The sequence below is a fragment of the Eupeodes corollae genome, chromosome 3 (genome assembly GCF_945859685.1).
Source record: "Eupeodes corollae chromosome 3, idEupCoro1.1, whole genome shotgun sequence".
NCBI lineage: Eukaryota > Metazoa > Arthropoda > Insecta > Diptera > Syrphidae > Eupeodes > Eupeodes corollae.
In genome coordinates this window covers 84,239,375-84,256,443 of record NC_079149.1, presented here as the reverse complement: position 1 = coordinate 84,256,443, position 17,069 = coordinate 84,239,375, and the positions used below count along the sequence as shown (strand labels likewise).

General features: G+C 33.7%; 1 protein-coding gene across 1 annotated transcript in view; it reads right to left on the bottom strand.

Moving 5' to 3' along the window:
• LOC129952803 (uncharacterized) overlaps positions 1-16,719 on the bottom strand; it is a 61,688-nt gene extending 44,969 nt beyond the window's left edge. The window contains exon 1 of the mRNA XM_056065636.1: positions 15,105-16,719. Coding sequence (XP_055921611.1) covers positions 15,105-15,529 — 425 coding nt within the window. The 5' untranslated portion in view covers positions 15,530-16,719. The remainder of the gene's footprint in view (positions 1-15,104) is intronic.
• Between the last annotated feature and the right edge of the window lie 350 nt (positions 16,720-17,069).

The following is a 17,069-nucleotide window of genomic DNA, read 5'->3' as shown; positions in this document are numbered from 1 at the left end:
GTTCACAACGGACTTTTGCGCCACCCCATTTGATTTTGAACATCCTAAGGATTTTCTGGCCAAACCGTATATCAAATAAGGTCCTCCATAGAAGGACAGGTCAGGAACATATAAAATCTATAATACGACGACGTAAGTGGCTGGATTGGACATATGCGTCAAAAACAGAACGACTGCATTGCAGGCCAAGCACTGCAGTTGCATCCGCTCAAACAAGAAGGAAGAAGAGCAGGACGACCGAGAAGCACATAGCGCAGGACAGTCGAGGCGGAACCAGCGTCACAAGACCAGAGTAGTAGAGGCCCTATGTCCCTTAAGTGGTTCCTAACGGACTTAAAGTTTTGCGCCAATTTCAAAATAGATAGTTAACATATTGGGCTCTATCGTAAAAGAGATTTCCCCGGAAATATTTCAGACGATTGAAATTCATATGGAAACAATATTTCGATGGGAAATATATTGTCATTTCTCTGGAATTTTCGGCATTCGGCATATTTTGGTCAAGAAATAAAGGGGAGGCGAAGCAATGTAAATTAATCATAAGCTTACATGCTTTTTAATAAATAAATACATTTTTTTGAATGCATTTTACGATGAACTCAACACGTGTTAGGTCAGAAAAGGAGGAAAGCTTTAGCTCAAGAACGCAAGACTTTCCTAGGAGAATTCTTCTATAACGATCTTAATCACAATCAGACTTTCACGTTTCGTAAGGGACTCCAACTGGCTTCATTGAGCTTTAAAGGAAAGCCTCAAGATTCATAAAATATAACAATGGGCCATTAAACTAACCATCGCAGACAGCCACTTTTTCGTAACCTAACCTAGTGATTATTCACGAAAAAGCCGATTTCGTAAGTGTTTTCAACCTCTTGGACAATGAGAAAATTGTGTTCCCAGACTTTCTGCATTTACGTCCGTAAAATTGTCGTTGGACTACTTAAATTAAGTTGGACCATATTTTAAAATCTCCTGAAAGTTAATATCAACACCATTTTCCTCATGTGAAAAATATCTTTATTATAACTAAGTCGAAGAACATGTTCATACTCAAATACTTAAAATGTTAGATATACATACGAGTACTAAATGTAGGCATACCGCATCATTGATGGCGGTCTGAGGCTAGAGCTGTCAATGTTTATGATTTTGTGAGTAGGTAAGTATTGTAAGATACACGATGTATTTATTTTTGTAGTCATTTTGTAACCTAAAGTGTCAGTATTAATATGCATTACAAAATAGAAGTAGATCTGTTGTGTATCAATATACAAATATTATACCGACCGAAAATATTTCCACAGATCTATTGAATTTCACGCTTTATTAATCATTCACTTCGACTTCACCTATGATGGGGTAGTGCGTCGCACCCATATATTAAGACTTTTTTTTCTAGTTCGACCTAATTTCAAGGCGCCACATGTCGCTTAAACTCTTGGGTTCTATTGTGACGGTGCTTATTGACATTGAGAAAATGTCTATAAAAATGAAAATTAATAAATATAGGAGGAAGAAATTTGAATAAATGAATATTCTTTTCTTTTCATATTCGAATTTATCGGATTAGCTAAGAACTCAAGACTTCTTTCTGTAAGGAAATAAAATTAAAGTTTTTCATAATTTTACAACTTAGAGGAAACTTTTTAAAATTTTGTTTGAATTTGTTTGTCTTATAAAACTTTTTTTTCTTAAAAATGTTTTAAAAAATGTATGGGAAAGTAATGTGGATTGATGCTATTATATTGACTCCGAAGTAGGACTTAATCAACATCATTCCTAAAGACTTTTGGATTTTATCTGTGTTGCCTTCATGAACCGAAAACCGATCAACTTTTCCATCTCTTTCTTTTTTTCTCTATTTCAGAGGGCTTTAAAGCTATTTTTGTACATATTTAAAAAAAAAAACAAATTAGACCTAAGAACTCTGACAGATTGTGTAAGCCCGTTGAAAATACGACCTGAAAAACTTCCCACGTAATATTATAATTTGAAATGATTCTGAAATTGAGATTTCCAGATCTTTTAAGAACTCTGTTCAAAACTTTGTAGTAGTTCAAGTGTCCAATTGGAAAAACCTTCAATTCCTTAAAAAGTGATAAACTAGGGTACATGAGGTAAATTTTGTTCAGAGCAAACTTTTGCATGACCAAAAGAGCACCTTCCCAACATTACATTGTAGTTTTTAATGAAAGATGCCATAATAAATGTTCATAAGTAGTTGCAACGAAAGGTTATCTATGCGCCTAGAGAGACCCATTCTAGAATAAACGCCTAGTCCCAAATATTCAAATTCAACAGCATTCTGGAGCATGAAAAAAGAGGTTGGCGTTCAAATTTGTTTTATTTTCTGAAAGCCTGTCTTTTTGAGCTGATTTTCCGATTATGCAAAGCAAACCAAATCCCAAACAAACTTAAATCCCATTTAATATTACCTATAAGATTGAGGTTGCTATTTTCCCTAAAGCTTAAACCCACATCGTCAGAAAATGCAGTCAATACCCCTTTGAATGGGAACCCAAACAATGAATTTATGTAAATCAAAAAGAGAATTAGCCCTAGAACAGATCCTTGTGGAACTCTTCAATCAATTGACTTTAAATCACTTATTATCTTTTTGAATTTCACTCTTTGTTTTCTGTTTTTTAAGTATTATGTTAACTAGTCACAAATAAAGACTCGAAACCCTGCATTCTCAATCTTACTAAGCACCATTTTGTGATCTACCATATCAAAGGCTTTTGAAATGTCAATAAATAAAGCAGCGGTAGATTTGTTTTTCCAAGCTTGCAAATAATTAACTCGCAGTGCAAATAATTGAGAGCAGGAACACAATAACGCATCCTCAGTTGATCTTTCACTTTGAAAACCAAATCAAATATCACAACATTAGCACATTTAAGGGCAACCGGAAATACACAACCAAAAATACTTTCATAAAAAAAGTGCGCCATCACTTAAGAAACTAGCTTCAATTTTTAAACAAAGATTGGAGGTACAGTCGATCCTAAAAGAGTTTAACTTCTTGAAGGTGCCAATAATTTTGAATATTTTAAGACTTGTTATAGGCTCAAACACAAAAATAAGCTTTGAGAAGATTTACTCAGTTACAAACTAAACAACTTTGTCCATTTATAGGAGACGCTTGACACTCATTTTTAATCGTCGTAAAGTCTTCATTAAAGGCGCTTGCCAATTCAAGCGCCAATTCTATCGGAGACAATACAATCATTGGCATAAATAGCAGACGGAAGTTTTCTAGTAGATGTCTTTATCATATGACACTCTTGTAACTTGATTATAAAAATCATTTGAGTTTCTAAATGGTTTAGATTTAAATTGTCTAGGACAGAATTTATCATAAAATGATAATAAAATGATAGTGTCACGCTTGACACTCATTTTTAATCGTCGTAAAGTCTTCATTAAAGGCGCTTGCCAATTCAAGCGCCAATTCTATCGGAGACAATACAATCATTGGCATAAATAGCAGACGGAAGTTTTCTAGTAGATGTCTTTATCATATGACACTCTTGTAACTTGATTATAAAAATCATTTGAGTTTCTAAATGGTTTAGATTTAAATTGTCTAGGACAGAATTTATCATAAAATGGATTTACCGAACACTTTGGATTTTTATAAATTCAACCCGACAGATGACTCATTTGTGTGTTTTAAAAGAATCACAAAACAATTACAATTACAATTACAATTACAATTACAATTACAATTACAATTACAATTACAATTACAATTACAATTACAATTACAATTACAATTACAATTACAATTACAATTACAATTACAATTACAATTACAATTACAATTACAATTACAATTACAATTACAATTACAATTACAATTACAATTACAATTACAATTACAATTACAATTACAATTACAATTACAATTACAATTACAATTACAATTACAATTACAATTACAATTACAATTACAATTACAATTACAATTACAATTACAATTACAATTACAATTACAATTACAATTACAATTACAATTACAATTACAATTACAATTACAATTACAATTACAATTACAATTACAATTACAATTACAATTACAATTACAATTACAATTACAATTACAATTACAATTACAATTACAATTACAATTACAATTACAATTACAATTACAATTACAATTACAATTACAATTACAATTACAATTACAATTACAATTACAATTACAATTACAATTACAATTACAATTACAATTACAATTACAATTACAATTACAATTACAATTACAATTACAATTACAATTACAATTACAATTACAATTACAATTACAATTACAATTACAATTACAATTACAATTACAATTACAATTACAATTACAATTACAATTACAATTACAATTACAATTACAATTACAATTACAATTACAATTACAATTACAATTACAATTACAATTACAATTACAATTACAATTACAATTACAATTACAATTACAATTACAATTACAATTACAATTACAATTACAATTACAATTACAATTACAATTACAATTACAATTACAATTACAATTACAATTACAATTACAATTACAATTACAATTACAATTACAATTACAATTACAATTACAATTACAATTACAATTACAATTACAATTACAATTACAATCATAACTTTTTTTCAGTGTAGATTATTTACAAACTATGCTATTCTCTTGTTTTATAAGACTCCTATGTTTTATGTTTCATTTGGCTTGATACAAAATTTTGTATGTTTCTTGGTATTTTTATTTTTCTGATAGCTAAACAAACTTTCTCAAAAAATTGAGAATGCAATAATCCAATGTGGATACAAAGAAACAAAACATCTTTACACAAAACGTAATTAATCCGAATGATTGTGATTGAAGTTAGGTATGTATGCACAGTGAATTGATAGTTCATATATGTATAAATGTATGTAGGTACGTCGTCGTATATATTCTGTATGTATAGATACATTAACTATATAGAGAGAGAGATGTGAATAAAAACATATGAATTTGCCCGAACCGGTTAATAAACTCAAATGTAGGTCAAGATTTGTGCTGATAAACAATAAAAAGATCTACAAAACAAAAAGCAGTATTCAAAAGAACAAAAAGAAGAATACGGCGGGAAAGGAAGATGCGATTGAAAGATATGCTATGCTAAGAAGGCTAAGAAGCTAAGAAGGGTTGCGGATTGTCTCTTTGAGCTGGCACTGGCACTAAGATCTCGGTGCGGTGGTGTTGTGGTGTTTGGTTATATTGGAGCCATGCAAGACGCCAGACACGGTCGATATGAATTAATACAAATTCTTGATATCTTTCAAGCAGAGGTAGGTGTAAGCTGATTGGATGGAAGACCAAAGATAAACACAATATTTTAATAGTTTCAAGCCGGTATTTAGGCGAGGTTGCTATAGCTAGACATCAGGTCGCATCAATCGGAGGGGAACTTATGTATGTTTTAATATATTTTTGAAAGCATTGAGATAATGATCTCACTCTTGTGCGGCGAACTTAATTGTTTTTGAAATTCATATTATTTCCATTTTTTAACATTTTATACTTTTATGCATTTTATACTTTTCTTTAGTAAAACATTCATAACTTAAATTAGTTATCATCGATCATATTTGTATTGGTTTCATTGTGAAAATATGTTTTTGTTGTTGTTTCAACCGATATTGGTACAACGTAAGATATTGTATGTCTATTTGGGGGACTTTTCTTATCTGCAGAATGTTAGCCTCTGATCTGATTTTTCTAATTCATTAAGGTTGACAAAATTACTTTTATTTTTTCTGTCCCACAATCCTTTTTTAATGATTAAGATGTCGTAAGCTCGAATATCAACTGCGAATTTTTCTTTTACAGCAGGTTTTTAAAATACGTCGTTTTAGAAATGCCAACAACCAAAAACGGGCGCTTACGGCTGGGAAGAACTCAAAATATCTATTAACAATAAATTGTATGATGGTTTTGAAAATATCAACTATTTCTTCCTTAGATACAATTTAAATCATTAAAGTATCTTGCTTAACTTCTAAAAATGTTCATTATTTATAAGTCTTAATTGACACATTCGAAATCACTTGTAGCACTTAAATTTACACTGAAACATCTTCGACGAAGTAACAGCATCTTTCGCGGCTTGATGATATTGTTGGCAGGCGATTTCAGGCAGACGTTGCCAGTCATTCCCCGTGGAACTCCTTTAGATGAATTGAATTCTTTCCTGAAGCCATCATTTTTGTGGAATAACGTAAAAACATTATCGCTAACCACTAATGCATAATTTCAAAAACAATTGTTAGCTGTTGGAAATGGAAAAGTGTCAGTTGATTCGACCACTTGATTTATTACTCTAATCAACGACTTTTCCCGATTTATAGACTCTCAATTAGCTCTTATTGAAAATATTTTCCCAAACATTAGTAAGAATTATCAGAATAACACGCACTCAATTTCATCATTCAGCAATCTATCAAAAATCACTGGCTATTTAGTGACATACAAATCCGTTGATTCCATAACAAATCCCGATCATGTTGTAAATTATCCAACGGAGTTTTAGAACTCTCTGAAGTTACTAGGTTTTCCACCACATAACTTGCTCCTCAAAGTTAGTTCAGTTATTTTGATATCGCGTAATTTGAATCCACAGTGACTTTTGCAACGATTGATTGAGGCAACCATTATTAACGGACAGTACGTGAAAATGTATGTAATCCTCGAATACCAATGATTCCGACTGATCTCATTTTGACTTCAAACGATTGAAATTTCCGGTTCGCCTTGCGTTCGCAATGACAATTAACAAGTCGGAAGGCCAATCACTTAGTGTTTCCGGGATAAATTAAGAAAATCATTGTTTTTCACATGGGCAGCTATATATACGTTGCGTGTTCACGATTTAAGAAGAAATCGGCTTTGTTTGTGTTAACGTCAGACCAAAAAACAAAAGAACTTAAAAAAGTTCATCTAAATTACACTTCATTTTTGTAATCGAAAAGAATTCATTACTGTTGTGAAATGAAAATTATTTTTTATTTTATATAAAGTTAAAACTTAAAAAAAAAAAACGAAACCCATTATAATACTTAAGCTACTAAAAACTAACCAAAACCAATAATACTACATAAAAATACTTACAACTACTTAAAAACTAGAACAGCCACAGTAAGCGTTTTTTAATGTGTTTTTTTGGTGTTTTTTTTGTGTTATTTTTTGGTGCCACCCTGACATCCCTAACCTAATCCTTAAACCTTTGTAAGCCGGCTAAGACCAAACGCCCTAGACAACTTTAAATGACATTCTCAATTTGAAGCCACCAAAACTGGTTCTCCTGTCTCAATCTATCTTTCGGTCCCTATCGGAAATAGTCCTACTGAACCGAAGGCACTCGGCTCCGTCCAGTGCGAGGACATCTCGACTGTAAAGGAGTCGCCTAGCTACAGTTTTACTGCTGACGTGGTAGATTAGCGGAACCGCCTCGCTATTCTGTATCAGTCCTCGATTGTCTAAATAGAGAAAAGCTTCAGGCGGAATGTTGCCACTTAAACGTAAACTCACTGTTGTGACGTGACTCATTGTTGGGATAGTAAGCCCCAAAAATTAAGCTGTTAGTCAACGACTTCGCTCTAGCAATGTGACCCCTACCAAGCTTCTGCAAGAAATGATCTATCCTGTTTATTTTGGGTCTGTTGTATAGAACCTGGTTGGAATAGTAATGTTTGTACTCCGACTCTGGTGTTCTGTGTAATCCAAGGCAGCGTCGCAGACATTGTCTCTCAAACACCCGAATCTTTTCCATTTTAGATGGGTCAACGTGAAAACATACCGGGCACCCATTGGCAATCATTGGCCGGATAAGGGCCATGTAGCAAATCACCTCCACCCAGCTTTCAAGACGGCTGCTAAAAAAACAACCGGTTTGTCGGGGCAAGGACTTACCTAGTTCTGGCCAGAGCAGCACTCATATTTCTGTCGAAATACAAGTACTGATCCAACCAGATGCCAAGGTACTTCACTACACCTTCATTCACCAGTGACTGTCGATTTGGTCCAACGATCACTAGATTTTTCCAGTTCTTTCTCGTGTCACTTGAGGATCTATACATCGGAGTCCTGAACAGAATAGTTTCGCATTTCTGAATATTGATTTTCAACTTCTAGTCATCGCAATATTGCTGAATTTTGTCGAAGTCACCCGAAGAATACTGGTGTAAGTGCTTAATAAGATCGGCGAGTTAACCCCTCATTGTTGAAGACCATGTTATAAAGCATATACAACAGTGGTTTACTTATGCCAAGTCTGTTTAACTTTAGATACAGACCCTCTAACCATACGGTGTCAAAGGCCTTAACCTTTTTAGTTGTTCTCAGCCCACTTGGAGAAAGCTCTATTTATAACCTTCTCGAATACGTTACTGATACTCGGCAGCAGACTTTTCGACCGGTGATTCGCCGGATTGGAGTTGTCTTTTCCCTTTTTCGGAAGAGGATGTATCACAGATGTTTTGCCAACGGACTGGATAATATGCATTATTCAGAACGTTGTTAAACAGAGTGGTATAAATGTCCAAAGCTTCCTGAGGTAAATGTCGTAGTACAATGTTGTGTATATAAAGAAGGATAATAACTTCAAATTGTTTATCTCACTCGTTACTAGAAAAAAACGTATACTTTTATCTTATGAGTAGGCTTTTAATTAAGTCCATAGAAACCATTGAAAATGTACATTTTTATTGCTAGGATAAAAGTCTTGCCAACCAGTGATATCAGTATCAATATCACCGAAGACTTATTTTCACTTATACTGCACAAATAATCAAAATTAACTTTCTTCTCTATAGGAGCAAGATAGGATATATCTAAAGACATTAAACTTGAAAAGTAAATTTCAATTTTTTTTTGGAAAGAAGTGATTCTTATTGGCCAATGAGATTTTGTGATTTAGTACCTGTTTTTTTTGTATATGCCCAAGAAAAGACAATTCTTCCTCTTTACATTGAAATAAACATCAATGACTTTCTACCAAATACTCTTTTTATAAATACACCCTTCAATAAATGTATCAATACAGTACTATTCTATAAAAACTAGAGTTAAAAAAAACAGAGAAAGCAGTGAAATAACTGAACATTTGTACTTAAAAGCTTCTTGACTCTATTGAGTTGGTTGAGTTTTGGAATTTATTTAAGGTTTGTAAGGCACAAACACAACAAACATTTTGTTACATCTGAATTATACCAAACACAACTTAGTTTATGGAAAACGATTGTTGCTATAAATGTAAAAGTGGATTTTAAAATTATATTCCATTAAACGTATAAATATTATATTTAGACTAAAATGTTCTTTAATTTTCAAAAAGCTGTTAACAACTGATTCAACCTAAAGTCACTTTCAACCATGAGAAATTGTAATAAATGTCAGAATTTGTGTATCATAAGGATCGTAATACTTAACTCAAACTATAGAAATCGTGGCTCATAATTTCATAAAGTATGATTGACAGTGTCTGCAAAATATTTGGCCCCCCAAAAAAAATATGCACCACAGTAATGATATTAGCACTTATTCAAATTAAAATGTGCTTTGCAAATTGACCTACTTACTAAGGCAATTACATCATTTTACATTCACGAGAAATTTTATTTCACCCACTACTGAGATAAAAAATAAAAACACGGTACGGGACAAATAAATGCAACAATAATTTACAAACCAACATAAAGACTAGCAGTATACAGTAACTTTATTTGATTCCACCAAAATAAATAAAAATTACATTTAAAAAAATAACTTTCAATTGGACTTTTGTGTAAAAGAATTTAACTCAACTCAGATTGGTTCTGAGAATTGATGCATCGCAGAGCCCTATCATCAAAAAAAAAAAAGCAGCAGTGATGCATATTCAGAACAACATATCAATTGTTGAAATGATATTTGAGTCTTTTTAAATTCATTCGAAAGTAAGATTCAAGATTGTGTCGCACATGTTAAAGGCTTTTGAACAAAATAAGGTCAAATTAGTAAATATCGGAGTACAAACAAAACTTTGAAACAACTATTACACTATTACATCTTGTTTTCTTAAAAAGTATCAAAAACTTCATTTCGTATGTTTAGAATTTTGATAAAATGGGTTTTAGCTGCATTACCCCAAGCAAGTATAACATATCGTATCCTAGATTCCATCAACGAGTAATACACTTGTTTTAAAACATCGAAACATCGTGGTTAGTGTGCTATTTTAGATGAGATAGTACAAACATCGCTTTCTTTAGGCCCATCCTAAATTTGTCTATGTGTTTATCCCATAAAAAATGACTGTCTATAGTTGCTAACTAATTCGATGCATTCTTTTGGCGTTTTAGGGCATTCATCATTCTGTAAATATATCTTTTGTTTTGTCGGTTTAAACTGTGAACTTCTGATATGCATCATTTTTGTTTTTGATGCATTTATTACCAAGCCGTTAAATCTTCTTGAATTATCTTTGTTGCAGTATCAAGAGAACTATGACGAACGACAATAGCCGTATCATCAGCAAAAGCGAAGGGAATACTCTATTTGAAATGTCGTATCAATTCGTTAATGTATAAGACAAACAAAATTGGACCCAGTTTAGATCCCTCCGGAACTCCATATCATATCATTTTTTTCCACTCAAAGCATTTTTGATTTTAACACAAAATGTTTTGTTTTGTAGATATTCTGTCAGCCATAGAACCACGAATTCTAATTCTTCTTAGAGCTTCAATAAGATTTGAGTGAATTAATGTGTCAAACGCTTTACTGAAATGCATGAAGATTACTAATACGTGATGTCTCTTATCTTATTTTTCGTTGACACAATTCGCAAACTCACCAAGTAACTTTCCTGTATTTTTACCCTTCTGAAAACCGTACTGGCTTCTATGAATCAATGGATGTTTGTCAACAAAACATTGCAACCTGTTGGCAATCACACCATCCAAACATTTTTTAATTACTGGAAGAATTGATATAGGCATTTAGTTGCTTAGTTGGTTCTTTGCTCCTGTTTTGTAAATCGGCCTTACAACTGCTGTTTTTAAGGTAGATGGAATTTTTGATTGAGTTATACTCAAATTAATTAATTTGCATAAAATAGGAGCAAAGACATATTTATAGGTTTTTATATCAATTGCTCTGATTTCATCAAATTCTAGAGCCTTATGGTTGAATCACAAACACGCTTCAGCTTCGTCTTCTTATGCGTTACGGTGGTCCTGCTTCGTCTTAGCTCCATTCTGATAGCATGCATTGAATTCCTATGGCTGAACTCGTAAACGTCAGGTGAAGCCGAGCCTGAAGCGTGTTTGTGATTCAGCCATTATCTACTCCAAGTGTATCTAGAATGTTTTCAATCTCAGTAACATTAGTTGCATATGAAAATATTGAACTTTCCACGGTGTCATTTTTTTTAATAATAAACGGGCACTCAAGGGGCTGTTAATACCCTTAACATGTTTAAAGTTTCAACACAGTGCGAGCTTTAGGAAAATAGAGAAGGATTAAAGAGGAGATACAGATGCACATTGGTCTTAAAGTTTTGAATATCAAAATAATAGGGAAAAACAGAGCTGAGTAAAGCATTCCACATTAACGATGTGCTGTTAAAAAAAGAATCTCTATACTTAACGGCAAGTCCGAAATTGAGTTTAAGGTTAAACTGATGTGCATTCCTAGAAGTACGAGTATTACGGCTGAATTGTTTGAGGAGGGAATACACCTGACTAATTCGACAAAACACTGTTTATAAAAATATCGGTAGAACAACGAAAAGCATGAAACATTGCGTCGGCGTTCAAGTGAAGTAATTTTTTCGGTTATAGTTCTTCATTTTCAAAGCTCTTTTTTGGATCCTTTCCAAAATACTTAAACTTGTTTTAGGGGCACCTGCCCAAATATGCGAGTTATATTCAAGTTTAAGACGAATGAAGGCTTTGTAAATTACAGCCAGATCAGAAGGAGTGAACAATTTTGGCACCGACATTTTTGGCAATACCAAATATATGATCACTCCATAAAAGGTGATCTGTGATGAACATACCGAGTACTGACAGTTGATTAGTTTCCTGGATGTAAGTGCAGCTCATGGTTAGCGCCATGGGGGGTGGGTAAGGCTTTAACGACAGGAGACAGACAACATTGAGTTTTCGAAGCATTAATTTCTATTCGGTTTTTGGTTCCCCATTGTGCAATGCTGTCGAGATCAGAATTTAATGAGCTTATCATACGCTGCCGTTTAAGTTCCACATCCGAAGGACAAGAATGTGAATCCAAGATCAGTTATGAATATAAGGAAGAGAGTCGGAGGCAATACAGAGCCCTGTTGAATACCAGTATTTATTTTATGAATTTCAGGCTTAGATCCATTCAGTACAACTTGTATTGAAAGGTTAAAAAAGGTCATTTCTAATCCAACGAAGAAGAGATTCATCAATACCAAAAGCACGCATTTTCGAAAAGAGAGCTTGGGGCCAAACTCTATCAAGTGCAATAATCTTACTTTCTCCAAAACGATGTAAAGATTTGTTCCACTGTTCGGTGAGATAAACCATGAGATCACCAGTGGACCAGTTCTTCAAGATATTTCTTGAGCTGATAATTAATCAGTGCTTCCATGACCTTGGAAAGGGGTGAGTACTATGGAACGATAGTTAGAGAGAGAGGAGGATTCGCCTTTTTTAGGGTAAGGCTGGACAAATCCTATTTTCCATCCGCTCGAAAAGAGACCTGTAGAGTAGGAAAGATGGAAAAGTTTACGCAGTGGTTTTGCCAGCGCTGAAGAACACTTCTTCAAAACTATTGGGGAGATACTATCCGTCCCAGCGGATTTGTGTATGTCTAGGTCTTTAAGTACTCTTGCAACTGCACGAGTGCGAAAGAAGATTCATCACATAGCATCATTTACGCTCTCAAGAACAGGACGACTCATAAAGCTATGCGGTAGCGTCAAATTAACACCAAACTGTGCTGCAAGAAAATTCGCTTTATTAATCGAGCTTACATAGGGAGTGTCATTGTGGACGAGCGTTGGAACCGAGGATGAAGTGGTGTTTCGTACGTTTTTGACAAATGACCAGACATTTTTACTACCTTTGGGACATGCCTTAATTTCTGATCATGCAAACATTTGGTTCGTCGAATATGACATTTACAGGTCTTTCTAGGTTGCTTGAAATTATTCCGGTTTTCCTCAATCGGGTTGGCTTTGTAACAACAGAATCTTACATCTCTGACCTAATAACCTCCTTACCATGAGTTCTCTTGGGTTTGATAGATTTCACCCTATTCGGGAAAACATTTCGCATTCCACAAAGAATTAATTTTGTTACCATATCTGCGCTGGAATTCACGTTACTATCGAGGAAGCATAGTGTCCATCAGTTAAAGTTCCTGAAGAATTCATTGAGACCGTCCCAGTTGGATTTTTCATATTGCTAAACGGTTCTCATAGGATTTTTTTCTTTAACTGAGTTTTTAGAATTTTCAATGTGTGCAAATGTGGTTTCAACATGTCGGTGCTACATGTCTGAAAACTCCATCGAGTATGGCTTTATTGCAAGAGACATTTCTTCAAGGCGTAATTTCTCGTAGTGGCGATATCAACTGGCCATAATGATCAGGCCTTTTAACACCGCTGGACTTTTTTATTTTTTAACTCTTGAGCACTTAAAAACCGCCCAATATTTCTCAAAAACTGGGCAAAAATTACCTCAAAAGAATCGATGCTTGCAACAATTCGCGTGGTGGTCATTAAATTATGTAGTGTTTCACATATAACTTCAACGTTCAAACTTTATAATAAAAAAAGAAATATAATGAAAAATATATTTTGTATTGTTTTAATTTATGTTTACTTTTGAACCCCAAAATAGATAACCGCATGTATATTTAAAAACTATTTTGAATATCAAGCTAATTGAAACATTACATTAAAAATTACACACACAAATTTGGTTAGATTCTCGATGATGATCTCGATTGACCTTTTGCCACGCGGAGAAAGTAGTCGAGAAACACTGAAATCAAATTTGTTTGAAATACCCAACATTATTATTTGGTTTATTGTTGTAACATAAACAAACTCCTTGTTTAAGTCTACAGATCAAACAAGTTCTGGAATAGAGTCTTCCGTCCGTTCCAGTGTTAATTGGGTCACTGAACGAGTATATGGTCGTTGCTGGAATTTCTATAAAGCTTCCTTTCTTAGAAGATGTTTTAGAGCTATTTTCAGAAAAGGGTCAATTGAATCTTATGTTTTTTTTTAATTTTGTATTGAAGCCGTAGATACAAATCGTGTATAATATAAGACTGTGTAACTTCACTAACAAATTGTTAAATCATCTTACTTCCTACAACATTTAAATCCTTTAACTTTATGATGTATAACTATATGTTTCAGTATTTTGAATATAATAATGTTTTAACATCTTGCAAAAACAAACAAAAAAAACACCTTTTATTGAAGTTAGAAATACAGAATTTAAGTTATTAGATATTCAATTACTTGGAACAATCAAACAGTAGAAATTTTTGAATGAGTCTTCGTTTTCTCTTTGTAACAAGGAAGTGTTTGCAGTCTCAAAATACCTATACTTAGGTAGGTAGGTATGTGAAAATTTCATTATCATCGTCATAAATTGTGGGTACCTACCTAATGTACCCAACCTCTGGCTCTAACCATGCCAACAAGTCAATTGTGATTGCATTCAAATGCAACATGACATTTGAAATTTTCTAATCTGAGACCCAATCAGTTCATGCAAGAAAAGTAGGTTACTTCCTCTTCTCTAATATGTGCGCGCGGACAACTTTTTCAATCCTACACATATCGCCTTAGAAGACACTTACTTGCTTGTACTTTTTTTTTTGCATTACAACTTTTCCTCCCATTCAATCCGGTTAACGCGAAAACCTAGTTCCCATCTATTTTCCGCACCGAACCTAACCGAACAACAACCATCGCGTCGCGCGTTGCGCGTCGTCGACATTTTCACGTTTAACCGACTTCCCCACTATTCCACATAAAAATAATAAAAATTTGTGAATTCATACGAATACGAACCTTGTATTTGCTCCCAGCACGACTTTTCCCATATTGATTTCAACTGTGCCCAGTGGTGGTGGAGCTGGTGGTGGTGCTACTATAGTGCCTCCTCCTCCTCCGGTTCTTCCTCCTTTGACCACAATTCGCGGCACAACCTTTTCCACCAACAAATGCTGTTTTGTCGGATCACCAACTTCCGTTGTAACCGCCAGCTCGTCTTCCTCTGTGACCGCCGCCACTCTGATCGTTGTATCTGTAGGTGAAATGTTGATGATATCTTCTTTTTCGTTTTCGATCTTTAATAACTGCTGATGGTGATGTTGATCGGTGTCGACGATGCCGTAGACGATGGAATCACTAGTTGATAAGTTTTCACTTCCGCTCTCAATTAAGTTTGCCAAAAGTTGTTCACCAAAAATGAACAGATCTTTCGATATGATCATTGCTCAAGGAGAACTTGCTCCTGATGTTTTTCATTTATGGAAAATTATTTTATCAATCAAAAATGATAAACAAAAACACAATATGTATAGATAGTAAACAAAACAAACAATTTTCTTTTGGCCAGAAGAACAATATAAAAGAAAGAACCAAAAAACCGTTAGAAAGCTATCGTTTTCAAATAAAGAAAACAAAGAAATTATTGGCGGCGAATAGTCTAAGACGCCCAAAGATAGTTTCAAGGCACAATACACGACAGAAACAGAAATTGCACATAAATTAAGGCTCCTATCAAGAGATTAAATTAATATCAAACCAAGATCACTTCACTTCACTGTGTGTTTTTTTTTCCGCTCTAATAAATTTCCATAATAATCTTTTTTGTTTTTGTATTATTTTCTGATTTATTTTCACTCGTTTTTCCCCTTTAAAGTTGTTTTTGTATCTAAATTTTGTATCTTCTCGTTGTCTCTTTCTCCTCTCTCTTTATCTCTTTCCTTCAGTTAGTAGCTGAGAATAAAAATTTTCATTTATAAAATTTAATGCACATGCTACATGCAAACATCACATAATTATTATTCTCCCAGTTCATTTATCTAGAAGATAAATATGTATCTATCTCGTAGGTAGATGAATCTTTTCTCCACTAATTATACAAAACAATAAATTTCTCTCTAAACGCACGCACGCATATAGGGGAGGGAAAAGGAAATGCAGTCGCCGCAGACGCAGACACAGACGCGTAAAAATCAGCAGAAATCAGCTGCACAAAGTAAGCACTCAAAAACAAACACGAAATTCATGTAAAATCAAATTTTTATTCCGATATTTTCTCCCGAGCAGAAGACATAAAACACGATCATAAGTGTAAGATCACTGACCGATAAAAATCGTGTGTACTCGTAAAGTAATCCTTCGTTTTTTCAAAAAAGAAAAAGCACAAAGAAATCGCTTTTCTTATTTTTAGGGCTCTTGGAATTTAATGTTTGTTAAGATTCCAAAACTCGGAGCACACTAATTATTGTTTTGCAAAATAAATTAAATTATATTTTAACTCGAATAAGAAAACAAGAAGAAATTCGTTCGAAATCACAAAACACTAAACAGCGTATAAAAGATTGTAAAAGAGCGTCGAGCGATCAAGTCCGCCGTCGATGGTGATCGCAGAACGTATAAAGTTTTAAAAATTTCGAATGCAGATTCATGGGGCACACACTGCCTGGTCTAGCCTGGCATGGGCTGGGTGAAATGTTGCATGATTCGTTGTGCTTGTGGCAAAGAAAATTTGTGATTGGAAAAGATTCCTGAAACATTTATGTAGCTAAAAGGGGGGATAGTGGAATTCTCCGGGAGCACACTGGAAAGTTTTGTTCTTAGTCGCATTCTCTTTCTTATTTTCTTATTAAGGTTTACTCTTTTTTATTTTGGTTGAAATTTAAACTTTGCAGAGAATGGGACAGATAACATTTCGGGAAGGCATTAAGCAAAGTGTTGCCATGGTGCTTTGTATAGAAAAGTGAATAAAAATTAGATTTCTCTTCA